The sequence below is a fragment of the Aspergillus glaucus genome (genome assembly GCF_001890805.1).
Source record: "Aspergillus glaucus CBS 516.65 unplaced genomic scaffold ASPGLscaffold_4, whole genome shotgun sequence".
NCBI classification, from domain to species: Eukaryota; Fungi; Ascomycota; class Eurotiomycetes; order Eurotiales; family Aspergillaceae; genus Aspergillus; species Aspergillus glaucus.
Genome location: NW_019170456.1, coordinates 1108697 through 1122659, shown reverse-complemented (window position 1 = coordinate 1122659; position 13963 = coordinate 1108697). Strand labels below are relative to the sequence as shown.

The 13963-nt window shown below is 50.8% G+C and overlaps 9 protein-coding genes and 1 non-coding gene across 10 annotated transcripts; 5 read left to right on the top strand and 5 right to left on the bottom strand.

The window, feature by feature from the left end:
• Positions 1–115: 115 nt before the first annotated feature.
• Positions 116–1009, top strand: spt4 (transcription elongation factor SPT4; the record flags this gene model as incomplete). Its single annotated transcript, XM_022542618.1, has 4 exons — positions 116–193; positions 277–474; positions 549–601; positions 655–1009. 4 exons carry the CDS (start codon positions 116–118, stop codon positions 686–688), a joined length of 363 nt encoding a protein of 120 aa, XP_022404002.1. The 3' UTR covers positions 689–1009.
• Positions 1008–3128, bottom strand: gatA (4-aminobutyrate transaminase gatA). Its single transcript, XM_022539720.1, has 5 exons — positions 2910–3128; positions 2590–2836; positions 2497–2532; positions 1284–2446; positions 1008–1228 (listed from the first exon to the last, which is right to left on the bottom strand). Exons 2-5 carry the CDS (start codon positions 2829–2831, stop codon positions 1182–1184), a joined length of 1488 nt encoding a protein of 495 aa, XP_022404001.1. The 5' UTR covers positions 2832–2836; positions 2910–3128; the 3' UTR covers positions 1008–1181.
• A 331-nt stretch (positions 3129–3459) lies between these two features.
• On the top strand, positions 3460–3531 carry ASPGLDRAFT_t45. The gene has a single exon. It is a non-coding gene; the product is annotated as a tRNA-Ala (tRNA).
• A 687-nt stretch (positions 3532–4218) lies between these two features.
• On the bottom strand, positions 4219–5217 carry ASPGLDRAFT_119384 (DNA repair protein RAD10; the record flags this gene model as incomplete). Its single annotated transcript, XM_022540042.1, has 1 exon — positions 4219–5217. One exon carries the CDS (start codon positions 5215–5217, stop codon positions 4219–4221), a length of 999 nt encoding a protein of 332 aa, XP_022404000.1.
• A 191-nt stretch (positions 5218–5408) lies between these two features.
• Positions 5409–7739, top strand: ASPGLDRAFT_120385 (mRNA-binding ribosome biosynthesis protein NOP4; the record flags this gene model as incomplete). The annotated part of the gene is made up of 2 exons (XM_022540132.1): positions 5409–7426; positions 7607–7739. Coding segments are annotated over 2 exons (2151 nt in total), but the record flags the coding sequence as incomplete, so codon positions are not given.
• Positions 7740–7886: 147 nt separating this feature from the next.
• On the bottom strand, positions 7887–8400 carry ASPGLDRAFT_120746 (putative progesterone binding protein; the record flags this gene model as incomplete). Its single annotated transcript, XM_022540169.1, has 3 exons — positions 7887–8065; positions 8142–8237; positions 8292–8400. 3 exons carry the CDS (start codon positions 8398–8400, stop codon positions 7887–7889), a joined length of 384 nt encoding a protein of 127 aa, XP_022403998.1.
• Positions 8401–9657: 1257 nt separating this feature from the next.
• On the top strand, positions 9658–10435 carry ASPGLDRAFT_43849 (uncharacterized protein). Its single transcript, XM_022545893.1, has 2 exons — positions 9658–9937; positions 9991–10435. The coding sequence occupies exons 1-2, from the start codon at positions 9715–9717 to the stop codon at positions 10149–10151; spliced, it is 384 nt and encodes a 127-aa protein (XP_022403997.1). The 5' UTR covers positions 9658–9714; the 3' UTR covers positions 10152–10435.
• ASPGLDRAFT_43848 (uncharacterized protein) lies at positions 9996–11867 on the top strand. Its single transcript, XM_022545892.1, has 5 exons — positions 9996–10087; positions 10237–10265; positions 10379–10601; positions 10661–10925; positions 10976–11867. The coding sequence occupies exons 3-5, from the start codon at positions 10390–10392 to the stop codon at positions 11825–11827; spliced, it is 1329 nt and encodes a 442-aa protein (XP_022403996.1). The 5' UTR covers positions 9996–10087; positions 10237–10265; positions 10379–10389; the 3' UTR covers positions 11828–11867.
• Positions 11868–12073: 206 nt separating this feature from the next.
• ASPGLDRAFT_89666 (uncharacterized protein) lies at positions 12074–12229 on the bottom strand (the record flags this gene model as incomplete). The annotated part of the gene is made up of 1 exon (XM_022550472.1): positions 12074–12229. A coding segment is annotated over one exon (156 nt), but the record flags the coding sequence as incomplete, so codon positions are not given.
• A 550-nt stretch (positions 12230–12779) lies between these two features.
• Positions 12780–13778, bottom strand: ASPGLDRAFT_119411 (putative JmjC domain protein; the record flags this gene model as incomplete). Its single annotated transcript, XM_022540047.1, has 2 exons — positions 12780–12800; positions 12846–13778. The coding sequence occupies 2 exons, from the start codon at positions 13776–13778 to the stop codon at positions 12780–12782; spliced, it is 954 nt and encodes a 317-aa protein (XP_022403994.1).
• Between the last annotated feature and the right edge of the window lie 185 nt (positions 13779–13963).

Here is a 13963-nt window from a genome sequence, read left to right as displayed (position 1 = left end):
TCCAGAATCGTCGGCCTCCGTTCTCCGTTCCTAGCTAGCACTTCTGCAACTTCCTCAATTTGAATATATCTACAAGAACAGATAGCTTCTGGGGAACTCCAACCAGTTACTTACAATGACCTACTACGTCCCCCCAGGCCAACAGCGCACCCTCCGTGCCTGCATGGTCTGCTCACTCGTCCAGCTTCACAACGTGCGCTCCCATCACCCCCATCCCCCCAATATATCCCTCTCAGACAGGCCCAAAACATACTAACATCTGTTCTATTTATGCAGAAATTCATGCGCGAAGGCTGCCCGAACTGCGACAACGTCCTCGGCCTGCGCGGCAACAACGACGCCATCCAAGAATGCACATCCCAGGTCTTCGAGGGCCTGATTACGCTCAACGATCCGAATACTAGCTGGGTGGCCAGGTGGCAGAGATTGGATAGCTATGTGCCGGGGACGTATGCGGTTAAGGTTACGGGCTCGGTATGTTTTTCTATGGGGTAGAGGATTGGGAGGGAGGAAGAATGAGGAGAGATGGCTAATGGATTGATGGATAGTTGCCCGACGATGTGATTTCGAATTTGGAGGATGCTGGGGTGAAGTATATTCCGTATGTTGACTGATGCTGGATATTGGTTTGTGTTCGTGGCTGACTTGGAGTAGGAGAGATGGAAGTACCGGCGAAGAGGAGCCTTGAGATGGGACACCTGTTCCTTTGCGCGTTGTTTCGCGTCGTTTTTCTAACGCCCGTTTCCCCCTCGAGTACTACGCTCACCGATTCGACCGATGAATTGACGGCGACGACCTTACCCGCTTCGAGGAACGCGTTGAGAAGGATTTAGGCTCGCATATCTGTTGCACATACGGAGTTACGGTCATGGTCTGGGTTATATATTTGCTTTTGGTTCATCTGGGATTAGCCAGGGGTTGTTTGTTGAATATTCGGTTTTCTTTCGCATTTACAATTCAGAAGGGTCTTGTCCTTATTCGACTACCGATCTCTCACGGTGAAACTGATACCCAAGCAGGCGACTTGTGAGAATAGAATTAAATCAATTGAGCGTTAAATATCATGTCATAAACATCCGCCGGGATGCGTGCAGAAACCCGTATAACTCCGAAACAAGCCTAGATGATCAGGAAAATAACAATCAAACAAGGAAATTCATCAATGCACATTTAATTCCAGATTACAGCGCCTTGATCACACTCTCGAGTCTCTCCAGGAGAATATCGGCTAAAGAAAGTTAGCATATCTGCTTTTAAACAGGGAACAAAAGCAAGTGACATACCGTGGTGGTTCTGGAAAATAAGCATAGGCCTCAACCGAACAGCACTCTGTCCACTTCCGCCAATGTTGACACCAACACTCTTAGCCTTGGCCAGGATCTCATCCCGCTTAGGCGAGTCCCAAGCAATGAAGGTACCCTGACCCTTACCACGCAGGTTCTGGAAGTGCTGCGGGTATTGCTGCGAAAGACGCTCAAGACCAGCGTACAGATAAGCACCAGTGGCAGCGGTGTTCTCAACCAGACCCAGACGCTCGATCTCCTCGATGATACCGCGGAAGATCAGAGCGCGGGACGGGTCACCCATCCAGGTGTTGAACTGGCGGTAGGGCTTGTTGGGGCGCAGGGCGGGGTTGCCGTAGTAGTAACCGGCTGTCTGGGCCTTCTTGGAGAAGGTGACCATGTCCGGAGGGGACTGGAGGTTCCAGTGGTCGTGGGCCCAGAACTTTCCGGTGGCACCGACACCGGTCTGGACTTCGTCGACGATAAAGAGGACGTTGGTGCGCTGGGTGATGTCGCGCAGGCCTTGGAAGAAGGCGGGCGAGGCGTGGTTGTCACCACCCTCGGATTGGATGGGCTCGACCATGACAGCAGCAACGGGGTTGTGGTACTCCTTGATAAGGCGCTCAACCTCCTGCAGGCAGCGCTGCTCCTCCTGGGCGTTCTCCTGAGCGTGCTCCTCAAGCGGGTACTTCAATGAGGGGAAGGTCGCCTGGGGCCAGTCGAAGGCGGGGATATCCAACTTGTGAATAGCCTTGCTACGAGTAGTAGACAGACTGCCAAAGAGACGACCGTGGAAAGCGGATTTGAAAGATAGGATGGACAATTGCGGAGATCCAGGCTGCTGATTCTGCATGGTGGACTCCAACTCTTGCTCGCTGAAGTCGGCCTCGGGTCCTCCACGCTCCATCTGGCGACGGTACATGAAGGCCGCCTTGTAGGCGATTTCGTTGGCGTCGGAGCCGGCCATGGCAGTGTACACCTGGTTGAGGCCCTTGGGGGCAACCTTGAGGACACCGGTCTTGAGGACATCGGCCCATTCAGCAGAAGGGAAGTTACCCAGAGCTGGTCTGTTGATCAATGAGGAGATCATCTCGGGCGATGTGGCCACCTTCTCGAGGTGGGGGTTGTTGTATCCGACGGGGATAGAGGCAATCTGAGCGTAACTTCATCCTGTTAATCACAATTCCTTGTCCCATATAGATGATTGACTTACACATCAAGAAGAGTGTTTCCGTCGAGGTCAGAAATACTACCGCACGTCAGCTATCCACCTTCTTCCCCTCATGATTTAAAGAAGCGAACATACTAGTTTCCAATGGACTTTGTGTAGTCAGTCAGCATGTTCAAGCTGCGCACATCAAACACCTCGTTCAACTCCGCAGCAACCTTCTTGTTGTTTGGCCCTGGGATGGCCGAGGACACTGTAGGACCAGAAGGCTCATTGGAGAAGTATGGCTGGGCTGCCCGCAGTGGTGTGGTGCTGAGGGTGCGGGCAGCGGGGAGGCGTGCGAAAGATCGCAGCTTGAGGCCGGGGCGGAGGGCAGACATGATGGCTGAAGGTGAAGTTGGTTAGCATTGAAACAGGATCAAGCAGAGGTCTTAAAAGGGATTCAATGTGTCACTTACGCTGCTAAACGTAACACTTGTGGGGAAGAAGCTAGACGGCCGAGATAAGACCTCAGCAAAGTACGCGGTGACAGATCTGGAAACACAGGACCCAACAAGAGATACGAATGGATTGAGCACAGTCTGATAAGTTCCAATTCCGATCGAGGGGTATGTCCCTTATATATGTCTTCTTTTATCGCCGTTGGAGCTCGACCGGAGCTTTGCCCCGCGAATCCGACCAGCTGTATTCGGTGGTATGGGCCAATCAGCATCCACAATCGGCGTTATCGCCGCCGAGGTCAGCAAAAGGAAAGGCGGTTCGAACGGATTGGGAAGGCAATGGAGATCGCAGGCATTATTTTTGTGGGATGTTATTCATAGTGGGGTGCATATCTTTACTCTGTATTTTATCACTGGGGAATATTCACAACCAATTGCAGAGGTTTTGTTCTCCCCCCTGTTCAATGCATTGGTTTGATAGCTTTATCAAAGTCTTGGCATGCGATAAGCTGTGGGGTAGGGAAATGCCCCTGATAAAACACTAACTGAGACCTATATTTCAACAAGTGGGCTTGTGGTTTAGTGGTATAATACCCCCTTAGCATGGGGGTGGTCCGGGGTTCGATTCCCCGCGAGTCCATTTTTTTTGCTTTTCGTTCAATGTTTCCTGTCTTTCTTGTTCTTTCTTGTTCTTTCTTTTTGGCTCTGTTTTCTACCTTCACAACACCCTTGTTATGCAATTGAACATTGAATTGGTTTTTTTATGCTAGTATTCGTTCGTTATAAATACCGCATACCATTGGTGCAATTGGCCGAGCATGCAGGTATCACTCGGCAATGCTGGGTGTTGAGTTATATATCTCCGTGACTTATATACTGGCCTGACATTCTGCATCCGGCCACAGTTTCGAGCACCGTGAGCCGTATATACCTTAATGTTTCCCGGAGATCTTCATTTAACACGCCGTTGTCCATAGCATGCAACTTAGTCCCATAGTCGTGAGCTCGAGAGCCATTGCTGGCATGCAGTGTGACCGGCGAATTTTCCAGTGCCATGCTCCCAGAAAAAACCATGCTCGGCGTGTGTAGCCTGACAATCAAAATTGCCTGAGTACACACGGGCAGCAGAGACGGTTAATCTTGCGCGTGAGTGTGGATGCAGACCCAACAATCCGTCTCATGCTTCCGTGTCAGTCAAGACCCCTGCAGCACTTGAGCATACTCGTAGGTGCGTAGCCAAGCCGTTCTGGCCAGCCTGGTGTTGCGATTTCTCCACGAACCGGAATGGATGAACGATATCCGTCATGACAAGAAAAGAAACACTCGCTCAGCCGCCATTCTCTCGTAACCTGGCTAGCGCTGCCGTTATTCCCTCGCTCATACCCTCGTCCTCACCAACATCACGCGAACCAGCATCATGAACAGTCTCAGTCTCCCCTGGCACATCCGCTCTCATCTCCCCCGCTTCCGCCAAACGCATAACCTCTTCTTCATCACGAGTCACCGTCCTATCTTCCAAAATCCGCGTAGCATCCCTCTCCGGCGCCTTCGCCCCCTTCGCCGTCTCGATTCTGAAATCCTCCCGTACCGCATTACACCATTGCCGAACCTTTCTCTCACCCCAACCCGGTACAGCACTAATCTGTTCAGGTTGTGCATTAATCGCATTCTGTAAACTTCCGAATGTAGAGATCAAACTCGCCGCATCGGACTTGTTGATACTCCTAGGCATAGTCACAAAGTCCGTCAAGGAATCCTTGTATGATTGGGCCTGCTGGGTGCGGATAGCAGTAGGTTGGGCGTTCTCAGAGGACTTGTATAGCTCGAGGTAGTGCGCGGCTTCAGTGGCGGACCAGCAGAGCATTAGCGTTAGGTTGTTGATGATGGATGTTTTGGAGAGTTCTTTCAGGTTATCTTCGTGATTTGGTATGTCGACGATGATTAGGAGTATGCGGAGGCGGTATTTCCCTGCTATTCCACGGATTCGGGAGTATATATATTCTGGATGGAGCCGGTGATACTTGAGTGATAGAAATAGGGCGCATGTAGTGTTTCCGAGGACATAGTCGGCTGGTATATCTGCATATTCCCAGGGTAGAATCTTGATGTGACTCAATATCGGATTGCCTTTCTGCCGTTTTGAGACGAGAATCGCAGAGGGAGCGTGTTTGGGAGGGAGGGCTTGCGGCTTTGGTTGCTGGACCTTGGCTGCTGGTTGTCGCGAAGCTGTTGAGGAAGAAGGGGCATTTCCGGGCTTGGGAGGTGAGCTCTTTTCTGCTTGCAGAAGAGCGTTAAGATCTTCCTCGTCTTCAAATTCATCAGCCATTGTCAGAATCAATAACACCCGTATACCTGTAGAATGCAAGCATAGTAATCCGACTTTCAGACGAGGTCCAGTACCTTCACCGCTCAGACCCACCCGCTTTCTGCCGCCGATTTTGCTTGCAGAAAAAAAAGTTGCGAAAGAACCAACCTATCTCTTGTCTCTACAGAAACAACTGCAATTTTCTAGTTAACGAGGCCAAAATGGAGCCTCAAACCAATCAAGAGCCCGCGACTGACGGGCTTGTCTCTCGCCAACCCCGACAGACCCTTTTCGTCCGGTCGCTTCCCGCATCAGCCACGACCGACAGCTTAGCAGAGTATTTCTCGCAATCCTACGTGATCAAGCATGCCCTTGTCGTCCTCGACCCGCAGACTCAACAACCAAAGGGCTTCGGTTTCGTGACGTTTGCCGATCTCGAAGATGCGCAGCGTGCTTTGGAAGAATTCAACGGAAGTGTCTTTGAGGGGAAGAAAATTACGGTCGACTATGCCGAGCGCCGTCACCGTGAAGTCGATGAGAATATCGGAAAGAGCGTGCCGTCTGCCGCTGGGATCGAATTTAAGAAGAAGAGGGAGGATGAGAGGGCTGCGCAGCAGCCGCCGAGGTTGATTGTTCGGAATTTGCCGTGGAGTATTAAGGAGCCTGAGGACTTGATTGTTCATTTCCGGAGTTTCGGGAAGGTCAAGCAGGCTTATTTGCCTAAGAGAGGGAATGTGTTGGCCGGTTTTGGATTCGTTGTGTTGAGAGGCAAGAAGAATGCTGAAAAGGCGTTGGAGGCGGTTAATGGTAAAGAGGTAGACGGGCGGACTTTGGCTGTTGACTGGGCTGTGGAGAAGAACGTTTGGGAGAACTTGCAGAAGCAGGATGAGGAGAAATCAGACGAGGAGGAGGAGAAGGAGAAGAAGAAGAAGAAGAAGCAAGATGATGAAGAGAAGTCGAGCGACGTGGACATGGCGGAAGCGGAGGAGGCTGCATCTGGAGATGAAGACGCTTCCGAAGGCGACGAAGATGAAGACATGGAGGAAGATGAGGAGGACGATGAAGAAGACGAGCTTGATGAAGATAATGAGGATGATATTGACGAAGAAGAGGAGGACAAAGAGGACGAACGCAACGCATCTACCATCTTCATTCGCAACCTACCCTTCACCTCCACAGACGAGTCGCTCTACGAACACTTTACACAATTCGGCAACGTCCGATACGCTCGAATCGTCGTCGACCCCGAGACCGACCGTCCCCGCGGCACAGGCTTCGTCTGCTTCTGGCGCCCCGAGGATGCCCTCACTTGTATCCGCGAGGGTCCGAAGCCACAAGAAACCATCGCAGCCGACAAGGACAAATCGAAGAAAGCCTCCGCCATCAAGCATTCTGTCCTGCAGAACGAAACCTCCGATCCGACTGGCCGCTACACCTTGGACGGACGAGTGCTACAGGTTGCCATCGCAGTCAGCAGAAACCAAGCCACCAGGCTGGAGGAGGAAGGTGCTTCGCGGAGACTTGTTCGCGATACTGACAAGCGGCGACTCTTCCTCCTTTCCGAAGGAACGATCCCTGCCAACTCGCCCTTGTACAAGAAGCTTTCACCCTCTGAGGTTAAGATGAGAGAAGACAGTTTCAAGCAGCGCCAGAGCTTCATCAAGAAGAACCCGACGCTGCACTTGAGTTTGACGAGATTGTCTATCCGCAACATCCCCAGACAAGTCACTTCCAAGGACCTGAAGCAACTCGCCAGACAAGCCGTCGTCGGTTTCGCAGAGGAAGTGAAGAAGAACCTCCGCCAGCCTTTGTCCCCAGAGGAACAACACCGGGCATCGGACGAAATGAAGGAAGCTGACAAGCTGCGCAAGCAGAAGGGCAAGGGTATCGTGAAGCAGGCTACGATTGTGTTTGAAGGACGCGACGGAACCAAGATCGGTGAGAACACCGGTGCGGGAAGAAGCAGAGGCTACGGGTTTATTGAATACTTCACCCACCGACACGCACTGATGGGACTTCGCTGGCTCAACGGCCATCCCATCGATGCGCCTAGCAGCGATGCGGAGGTCAAGGATAAGAAGAAGCGGGTTATTGTGGAGTTTGCGATTGAGAACGCGCAGGTGGTCAAGCGTCGGACTGAACAAGAGGCCAAGTCTCGCATCTACGCCCAGACAGCTGCTAAGAAGAGGAAGGAGGAAGAGGAGGAGAAATCGCAAAATCCCAACGGGAAGTTCAGTGGCAGGCCCGACGGGAGGAAGTTCAACGGGAAGTTCAATGGGAAGCCTGACAGGAAGTTCAATGGCAGGCCCGATGGAAAGTTCAATGGCAAGCCCGACAGGAAGCCCTACGGGAGGCCCAACGGGGACAGAGGGAAACCATCTCCGAATGAAAATATGGCTGGACAGAAGAGGAAGCGATCCGAGAGTCGCGGCAGTGACAAGCGCGAAGGAGGCGAGAACCCCGAGGAAGGGAACAAGATCGCCAAACGCAACCGGGTCATCGCGAAGAAGAGGATGCAACGGAAGGGCCGGAAGGGCAATTAAGTGTTTCTTTTTCAGTTGGTCATTATCTGTTTAGAGAAGATTCCCTGTAATTATTTGGTTGCGGCGTCTGGACTGATAAAAAGCATTGCATTCTTTTGAATTGTGTCAATCCATGGGTATTATAGTGTATCGACTTTTGCCCTCCACCTAGTAATTCGTAGCATCCTTCACCTTGCCCACAACATTGTACCGCTTGCTAAAGAAGGTAAACCATTCTTCCAACACGGTCTTCTCCTTGTCATCCAAATCGTACCAATCGGGTCGGCAGTCTTCGGGCTTGAGGGAGGAACTGGCCAGCGCGCGCGAGGGGTCTTTTCCTGCGAAGACTTGACGGTGTCAGTACCCACAGATAAGAAGGATATAGGACCAATCTCTTGGTCAAAGAGAAGAAAAGAGACGTACTGCGATACTGCCCGCTGGGACTGTAGGCCTGATTTCGGCTCACATCGAAGACGATACCCTTGATGGCGACCAATGTCGGGCGGTTGGGGTCGGTTCCTGCAACATGTTAGAGAACATTCTTGACAGCCCGAAGAAACTTGAAACCCGTACCATCGCACTTGGCCAATTCCTCGGCATCGATAGGGTCGTATTTCGGGGGAGCCAGCTCGACGGGGACTTTGGGGGAGAAGCGCTTGGGCTCTTCCTCGTGCTCGACCATTTTGGCGGGTTTGGTTTCAGGTTCCGTAGGAGTAGGGCGGTTTGTTAGATATAGGACTACCAGGGGTAGAAGTGTAAGAAGGACAGGAACGAGAACGGAGAGCATTAGTGAATGCAGGTTGTTCTTATATCGGGTATTTGGCGGGGTTTGATTTGGCTTTGCGGAGGTTCGGGATGTTCGCGTGCGATTAGCAATACGTCTTATATCATGGAATACATAGTACTACTGTTATACGGAGGTACAGAGCACTCATAAAGAAACCCCAAGGGTATCCATAGGCTAAGCAAAGACAGATGGAATAAAAAAGCGCCACGTGAGCCTGTACCAATAATCCCTGAACAAAACAATACGCACCACCCTAACGTGCGCTGGCCGAAAATAATAAAACAGAGAGCAGGCAAAAGCTGCCCAGGCAAACCCACAGCACAGTCAAAAAGGAAATTGATCAGAATGTATACACTAGCTAAACCAGAAGGAATTTCTCCACAGCGCGCCAAAATTTCCAGTATGAGCTTGACAGGAGACTGTTAGGATCGGAAAGATATTTTGTAGCGTAATTTGAAGCCATAAGCTCCTGGATGAAGGCGGCGAACGTGTCGTGAAATTCTTGCCCAGGATGGTCAGACCGTTAACTGGACTACCATAACCTAGTTAGTACAATCTATCAACTTCTTCTGCTTTTCTCATCTAGTTTCATCTCTTGGGAGCTGTAGCTCCAGCATTATCTTTTGGCACCAGCTAGTCCTAATCGAGCGATGGCCAAATTCGAGCCAAGTGGTGATGCTATTGGACTCGGCTCATTATGATTCTGTACTCCATATGTCGTGATATCTTACTACCGGCTGATAGTTATCTGCGTCTGTTTCAATTTCACTGACTCTGATCGCATATGATGTTCTTTTGATATTCTTCTGCTATCAGGCTAGCGGCCTAGCACCGTTCTCCGTGCCTCGGTTAGATGGATAGAAGGAATGTTATTATGCCCCACTACCTACTCTGAATCTTGCAGCAGGTTTGATTTTGAATTCTTTGCAGTGAACAATAACGGCTGGGTGAATTTTGGATATAATAACGGATCATGATCAATTAATCCCACCTGACTCGATTAACTGGATCTAGTTTTGTCGATGCAACGCAAAAAGAATGTTATGAGCTAACCACACTGACTTCGACATCCTTCACCTGCTTGCCTCGGCTTTCTTTCTTTTTCTTTTTCTTTTTCTTTTTTTTTTTTTTTTCTTTTTTTTTTCCCTCTCTGAATCCTTCAGAAAACCCTATATAGTTTTTGATGTGTTTACTATTGCTTGATCAACAATGTCTTCCAACCCAGACATTGTCTCTGGGCCAGTGTCAACTGCCGTTGAACATGGCGAGCCCGGCAAGACCACAAGTCTGAAGACACACTTGAAGAACCGGATCGGAAAAGAAAAAGATACAGTCGTCGAAGATGGCGAGGAATCAATCAACAGTGAACCTCACAAGCCTGTCTACGATCATACGCACCGGAAGTTGAAACCCAGACATGTAGAATTAATCGGTTGGTCTAGACTGAACTACCGAGTATAGAAACTGATGCTAACTTGAATATAGGTATTGGAGGGACGATTGGGACGGTGTTGTATGTCCAGATCGGTCAAAGTTTGCGTGAAGGAGGCCCGGCCAGTTTATTCCTGGCTTTTACCATTTGGTCAGTATTGCCCTCTATCCTCTCTTTTGTCCATGGTCTGTCGTACTGGCAATGTTGTACATGAATGAAGCAAGCGAGCGCCAATGCCCTATAGCGAATACCAATATCTATACTCCGGAAATATACACTTTCTTATACTCTGACTACAGGTGCTCCGTGATTTTATGCCTTACCGTTTGTACGGATCCATTTCCCTATTCCCTGGACCCCAACGCAGCACCATACTCCATCCCAAAGCGGCCTATGTACCAAAGCGCCAGTATCAATACTAAACAAGGCTTCTCTATCTAGCAATCGCAGAAATGGTCACCTTCCTCCCTCTTTCCTCGCCCACCATCCGCCTCGCAGGACGGTTCGTCGACGACGCATTCGGCGTCGCCGCTGGATACAACTTCTTCGTGTCCCAGGTAGCCCAGGTCCCATTCGAGATTGTCGCGTGCAATCTGATTATCACGTATTGGAGCGATGCAGTCCCTGTAGGGGCTATTGTTACCATTGTGCTTGTGCTTTATATGTATGTCTGCCCTCTCCATCATCTATAGTCTATTGAGACCCCTGACAACGAGGCCGCAGAATCCTCAATGTATTTGCCGTTCAGTTGTATGGTGAATCTGAGTTCTGGCTTTCGCTGGGAAAGGTGCTTCTCAGTCTTGGACTGATTATATTCACCTTTATTGTGATGCTTGGAGGGAATCCTCTGAATGACCGGTTCGGGTTCCGGTACTGGCAGAATCCGGGTTCGTTTGCAGAGCACTACAAGAAAGGTGACCTTGGTCGATGGCTGGGCTTTCTTTACTGTCTTATCAAGGCGAGTTTCACGATTGCCGGACCGGACTATGTAATTCTCCCCTCCTCTTCTTGCCAGAATCAAACTTACCAATTGCTCAGGTCTCCATGGCCGCCGGCGAAGCCGTAAATCCTCGCAAAGTCCTCCCCAAAGCCTACAACGGAGTATTCTACCGTCTAACGGTCTTCTTTGTGCTGGGAACCCTCTGTGTCGGTATCCTAGTCCCTTACAACGACCCAACAATGGCCGCTGCATTCGACCAAGGCAAGCCCGGTGCCGCGGCCTCGCCGTATGTTATCGCCATGGATCGCCTGCATATCCCCATCCTACCACATATCGTGAACGCCATGGTACTTGGCGCCTCGTTCAGCGCAGGGAATAGCTACGTCTACTGCGCAAGTCGCAGTCTCTACGGCCTCGCACTGGACGGTAAAGCACCACGCTTCTTCACAAAGTGCACACGCACCGGAGTCCCAATCTACTGCGTGAGCATCGTACTATTAATCTCACTCCTAGCCTTCCTGCAAGTCTCCAACAGCGCCTCCGTCGTAATAAACTGGTTTGTCAACCTAGTCACAGCCTCCCAGCTAATCAACTTCTCCGCCTGCACATTCACCTACATCCGCTTCTTCAAGGCCCTCAAGGCGCAGGGCTTCTCTCGGGAAACACTCCCCTACACATCCCGCTTTCAGCCCTATCTCGCGTATATTTCGCTGGTGTGTACGACTACCATGGCGTTTGTGGGTGGGTATGAGGTCTTTTTGCCGGGGAAGTGGGATGTAGCGTCGTTTTTCTTCTCGTATACGATGATAGGCGTGTTTCCGGTGTTGTATTTTGGGTGGAAGGTTGTGCATCGGAGTAAGTTTAGGCGGGCTGAGGAGGTAGATTTGGTTTCGGGGGTGGAGGAGATTGATGATTATACGAGGAATTATGTTGATGTGAAGCCGAGGTGAGTTCTACTCTTGGTGTCTGGGTATAGACGGTGCTAACTGGGACAGGAATATAATCACCAAAACGTCAAGAGTCCTCTTTGGATAGCGATATTGACACAAAACACGCTCAAAATAGGCATGATAGTGATAGACTAGATGTACATATCATACAAAAGAACCATAAGAACATAAAACATACCAAATTTCTCCCACACACTATACTCCCCACTCCTACGACTGATCAACACTAACCCCAACCCCAGCAGCCTTCAACGCCTCCAACCTCTGCTTATTCCTCTTTCCCAGCACCCGCAGCGTAGTCTTCTTCTCAATCTCCGCCATCCTATCCCAGTTCGCGATCCGCGACAGCGTCCCGTCCGTATTCACCACCATAGGCCCCAGATGGTCCAGTGTCACTGTGGAACCCGGTTGGCTGAGATCGAGCCGGTTTGTGCCCACGGAGGGGTCGGATTCGGGGAGGGCGAGGTAGGGTTGTTCTTGTTGCTGTTGCTGTTCTTGCGGCTGGTCTTGGCCTTGGGTTTGTTGTTGAGGTTGGTCTTGTTGCCCTTGTTGGGGTTGAGTGTTTGCGTTGGTTTGGTCGAACATGGTAGAGTATGGGTGGAGAGATGACGGACACTGGGGGTGGAAGATGGAGGGTGAAAATGCGAGAGATTTGGAATGCGCTGGTAGGTGTGTTGCTGCGCGGGCTGCGATGGATGGGTTGAGATTGAGAGAGAGCGTGAGAGGGAGGAGAGCGCGGGAGAGTGTGAAGGACATTCGCATGTCTTTTCTCTTTTTTGTTGTATTGAGGTGTTGGTGGTGATGGTGTTGAAGTCGGTCGGAAGGTAAGTTTTGTTTTTCGAGGCGGAGAGGATTCTAGAAGCTACAAGTACATTGGTGCTATAGAAGAGTGCTACTTTACTACGAAGAACATGGATTGGTATATTCATATTATACAGAGCACATAAATGCTTTATCGAAACCACCAATTGACCTAAATCGTTAGCCAGTCTTCGCATAATGCGATAGATAAACTTACCGAGGCAGTTACTCCCTCCCCAACACCTTTGATACTATGCCACCATCCTTTAGGAATAAATAACCCATCCCCAGGCCTCAGACGAGCTTCATACCCTTCTTTCTCCACGCCCAGTGTGTCGGAATCACCCCAAACCACTTTTTCTAGCAACGCCCTCTCCGGACCCTGCATCATCTCGTCTCCCCGAATCGCCGCGGCTTCACGATCCCCACTCTTCCCCAATTGTCGTCGCACGGTCGCAAACAATCCCAGACCGTCATCCGGACTCACCAGTCTCACCACTTTCTCCCCCGCCATCTGCACAAACAAGTTCGGGTTCGGATCGCGGTGTAGCGGGGTGTATGTCGGCGGGTGCCCGATCCAGACGTTCGCATCGTAGACATCACCTCTCCCTGCACGCGCCACAAGATCTGGCACGGGGAAATCATCGCGAAGGATCTGGGGAAGGTCGGAGAGTTGGCATTGTGCTAGGTACAGCCGGGTTGATTGTGCCGGGTCTGTTTCGGCGGTTCGCATCCATTGTAGGAAGAGGCTTAGCGGGGCGTGGAATTGGCGGAAGCTGAGTTCTGAATCCGTCGATTTGGGGCTCGAAGGTTGGGTGATTTCTAGGGGGACGAAGGCGTTGGAGCCGTGCTGCTCTAGGTATTCTGTGTTCAATCGTAACCGTGGGGTATCATTCTGAGTAGCCGGGTGAAACCAGCGTTCGACGGCGGGGATATCGCGGAAGAATTGGCGCGGGAGGATCGCAGGTCGTTCTGGGACGAAGCATTGTTCGCGAAACTGATCTGTGCTGCCATCCTGGAGGAGTTCAAGAGGACGATACCGATGGGAGGATGTTGCGGAGGAATTGAAGCGCTGGTTAAAAGCCGTAAAAGCGCGCGCAGGCGCAACCCGGGGGTTATGGCAGGTCAGCAGCCATTTCTGAAGCTTCATCAGAGACGTAGCTATGATATGTTGGGAATGTTAATAGCAAGAGTTAAGTGTGATGTAGGTGATAGCCGCATGGTTAGTCTCGATAAGGAAATCGGCGAATCTCTGCTCCGGATGCCGGATTAACGTAATCCACTAGCGAGCGGCCACTACAAGCGAGCGGCCACCCGGAGTATTGCATACAAAAT

Excerpts from the sequence above, each read along its gene's own strand:
- gatA (XM_022539720.1), bottom strand. The coding sequence starts at position 2,831 with ATGTCTGCCCTCCGCCCCGGCCTCAAGCTGCGATCTTTCGCACGCCTC. Across the intron at positions 2,533-2,589 it reads ACAAAGTCCATTGGAAACTA|TATTTCTGACCTCGACGGAA; the intron begins GTATGTTCGCTT and ends GACGTGCGGTAG. Across the intron at positions 2,447-2,496 it reads GGAAACACTCTTCTTGATGT|TTACGCTCAGATTGCCTCTA; the intron begins GTAAGTCAATCA and ends AACAGGATGAAG.
- ASPGLDRAFT_43849 (XM_022545893.1), top strand. The coding sequence starts at position 9,715 with ATGTCTTCCAACCCAGACATTGTCTCTGGGCCAGTGTCAACTGCCGTT. Across the intron at positions 9,938-9,990 it reads CAGACATGTAGAATTAATCG|GTATTGGAGGGACGATTGGG; the intron begins GTTGGTCTAGAC and ends ACTTGAATATAG.
- ASPGLDRAFT_43848 (XM_022545892.1), top strand. The coding sequence starts at position 10,390 with ATGGTCACCTTCCTCCCTCTTTCCTCGCCCACCATCCGCCTCGCAGGA. Across the intron at positions 10,602-10,660 it reads ATTGTGCTTGTGCTTTATAT|AATCCTCAATGTATTTGCCG; the intron begins GTATGTCTGCCC and ends ACGAGGCCGCAG. Across the intron at positions 10,926-10,975 it reads CGATTGCCGGACCGGACTAT|GTCTCCATGGCCGCCGGCGA; the intron begins GTAATTCTCCCC and ends CCAATTGCTCAG.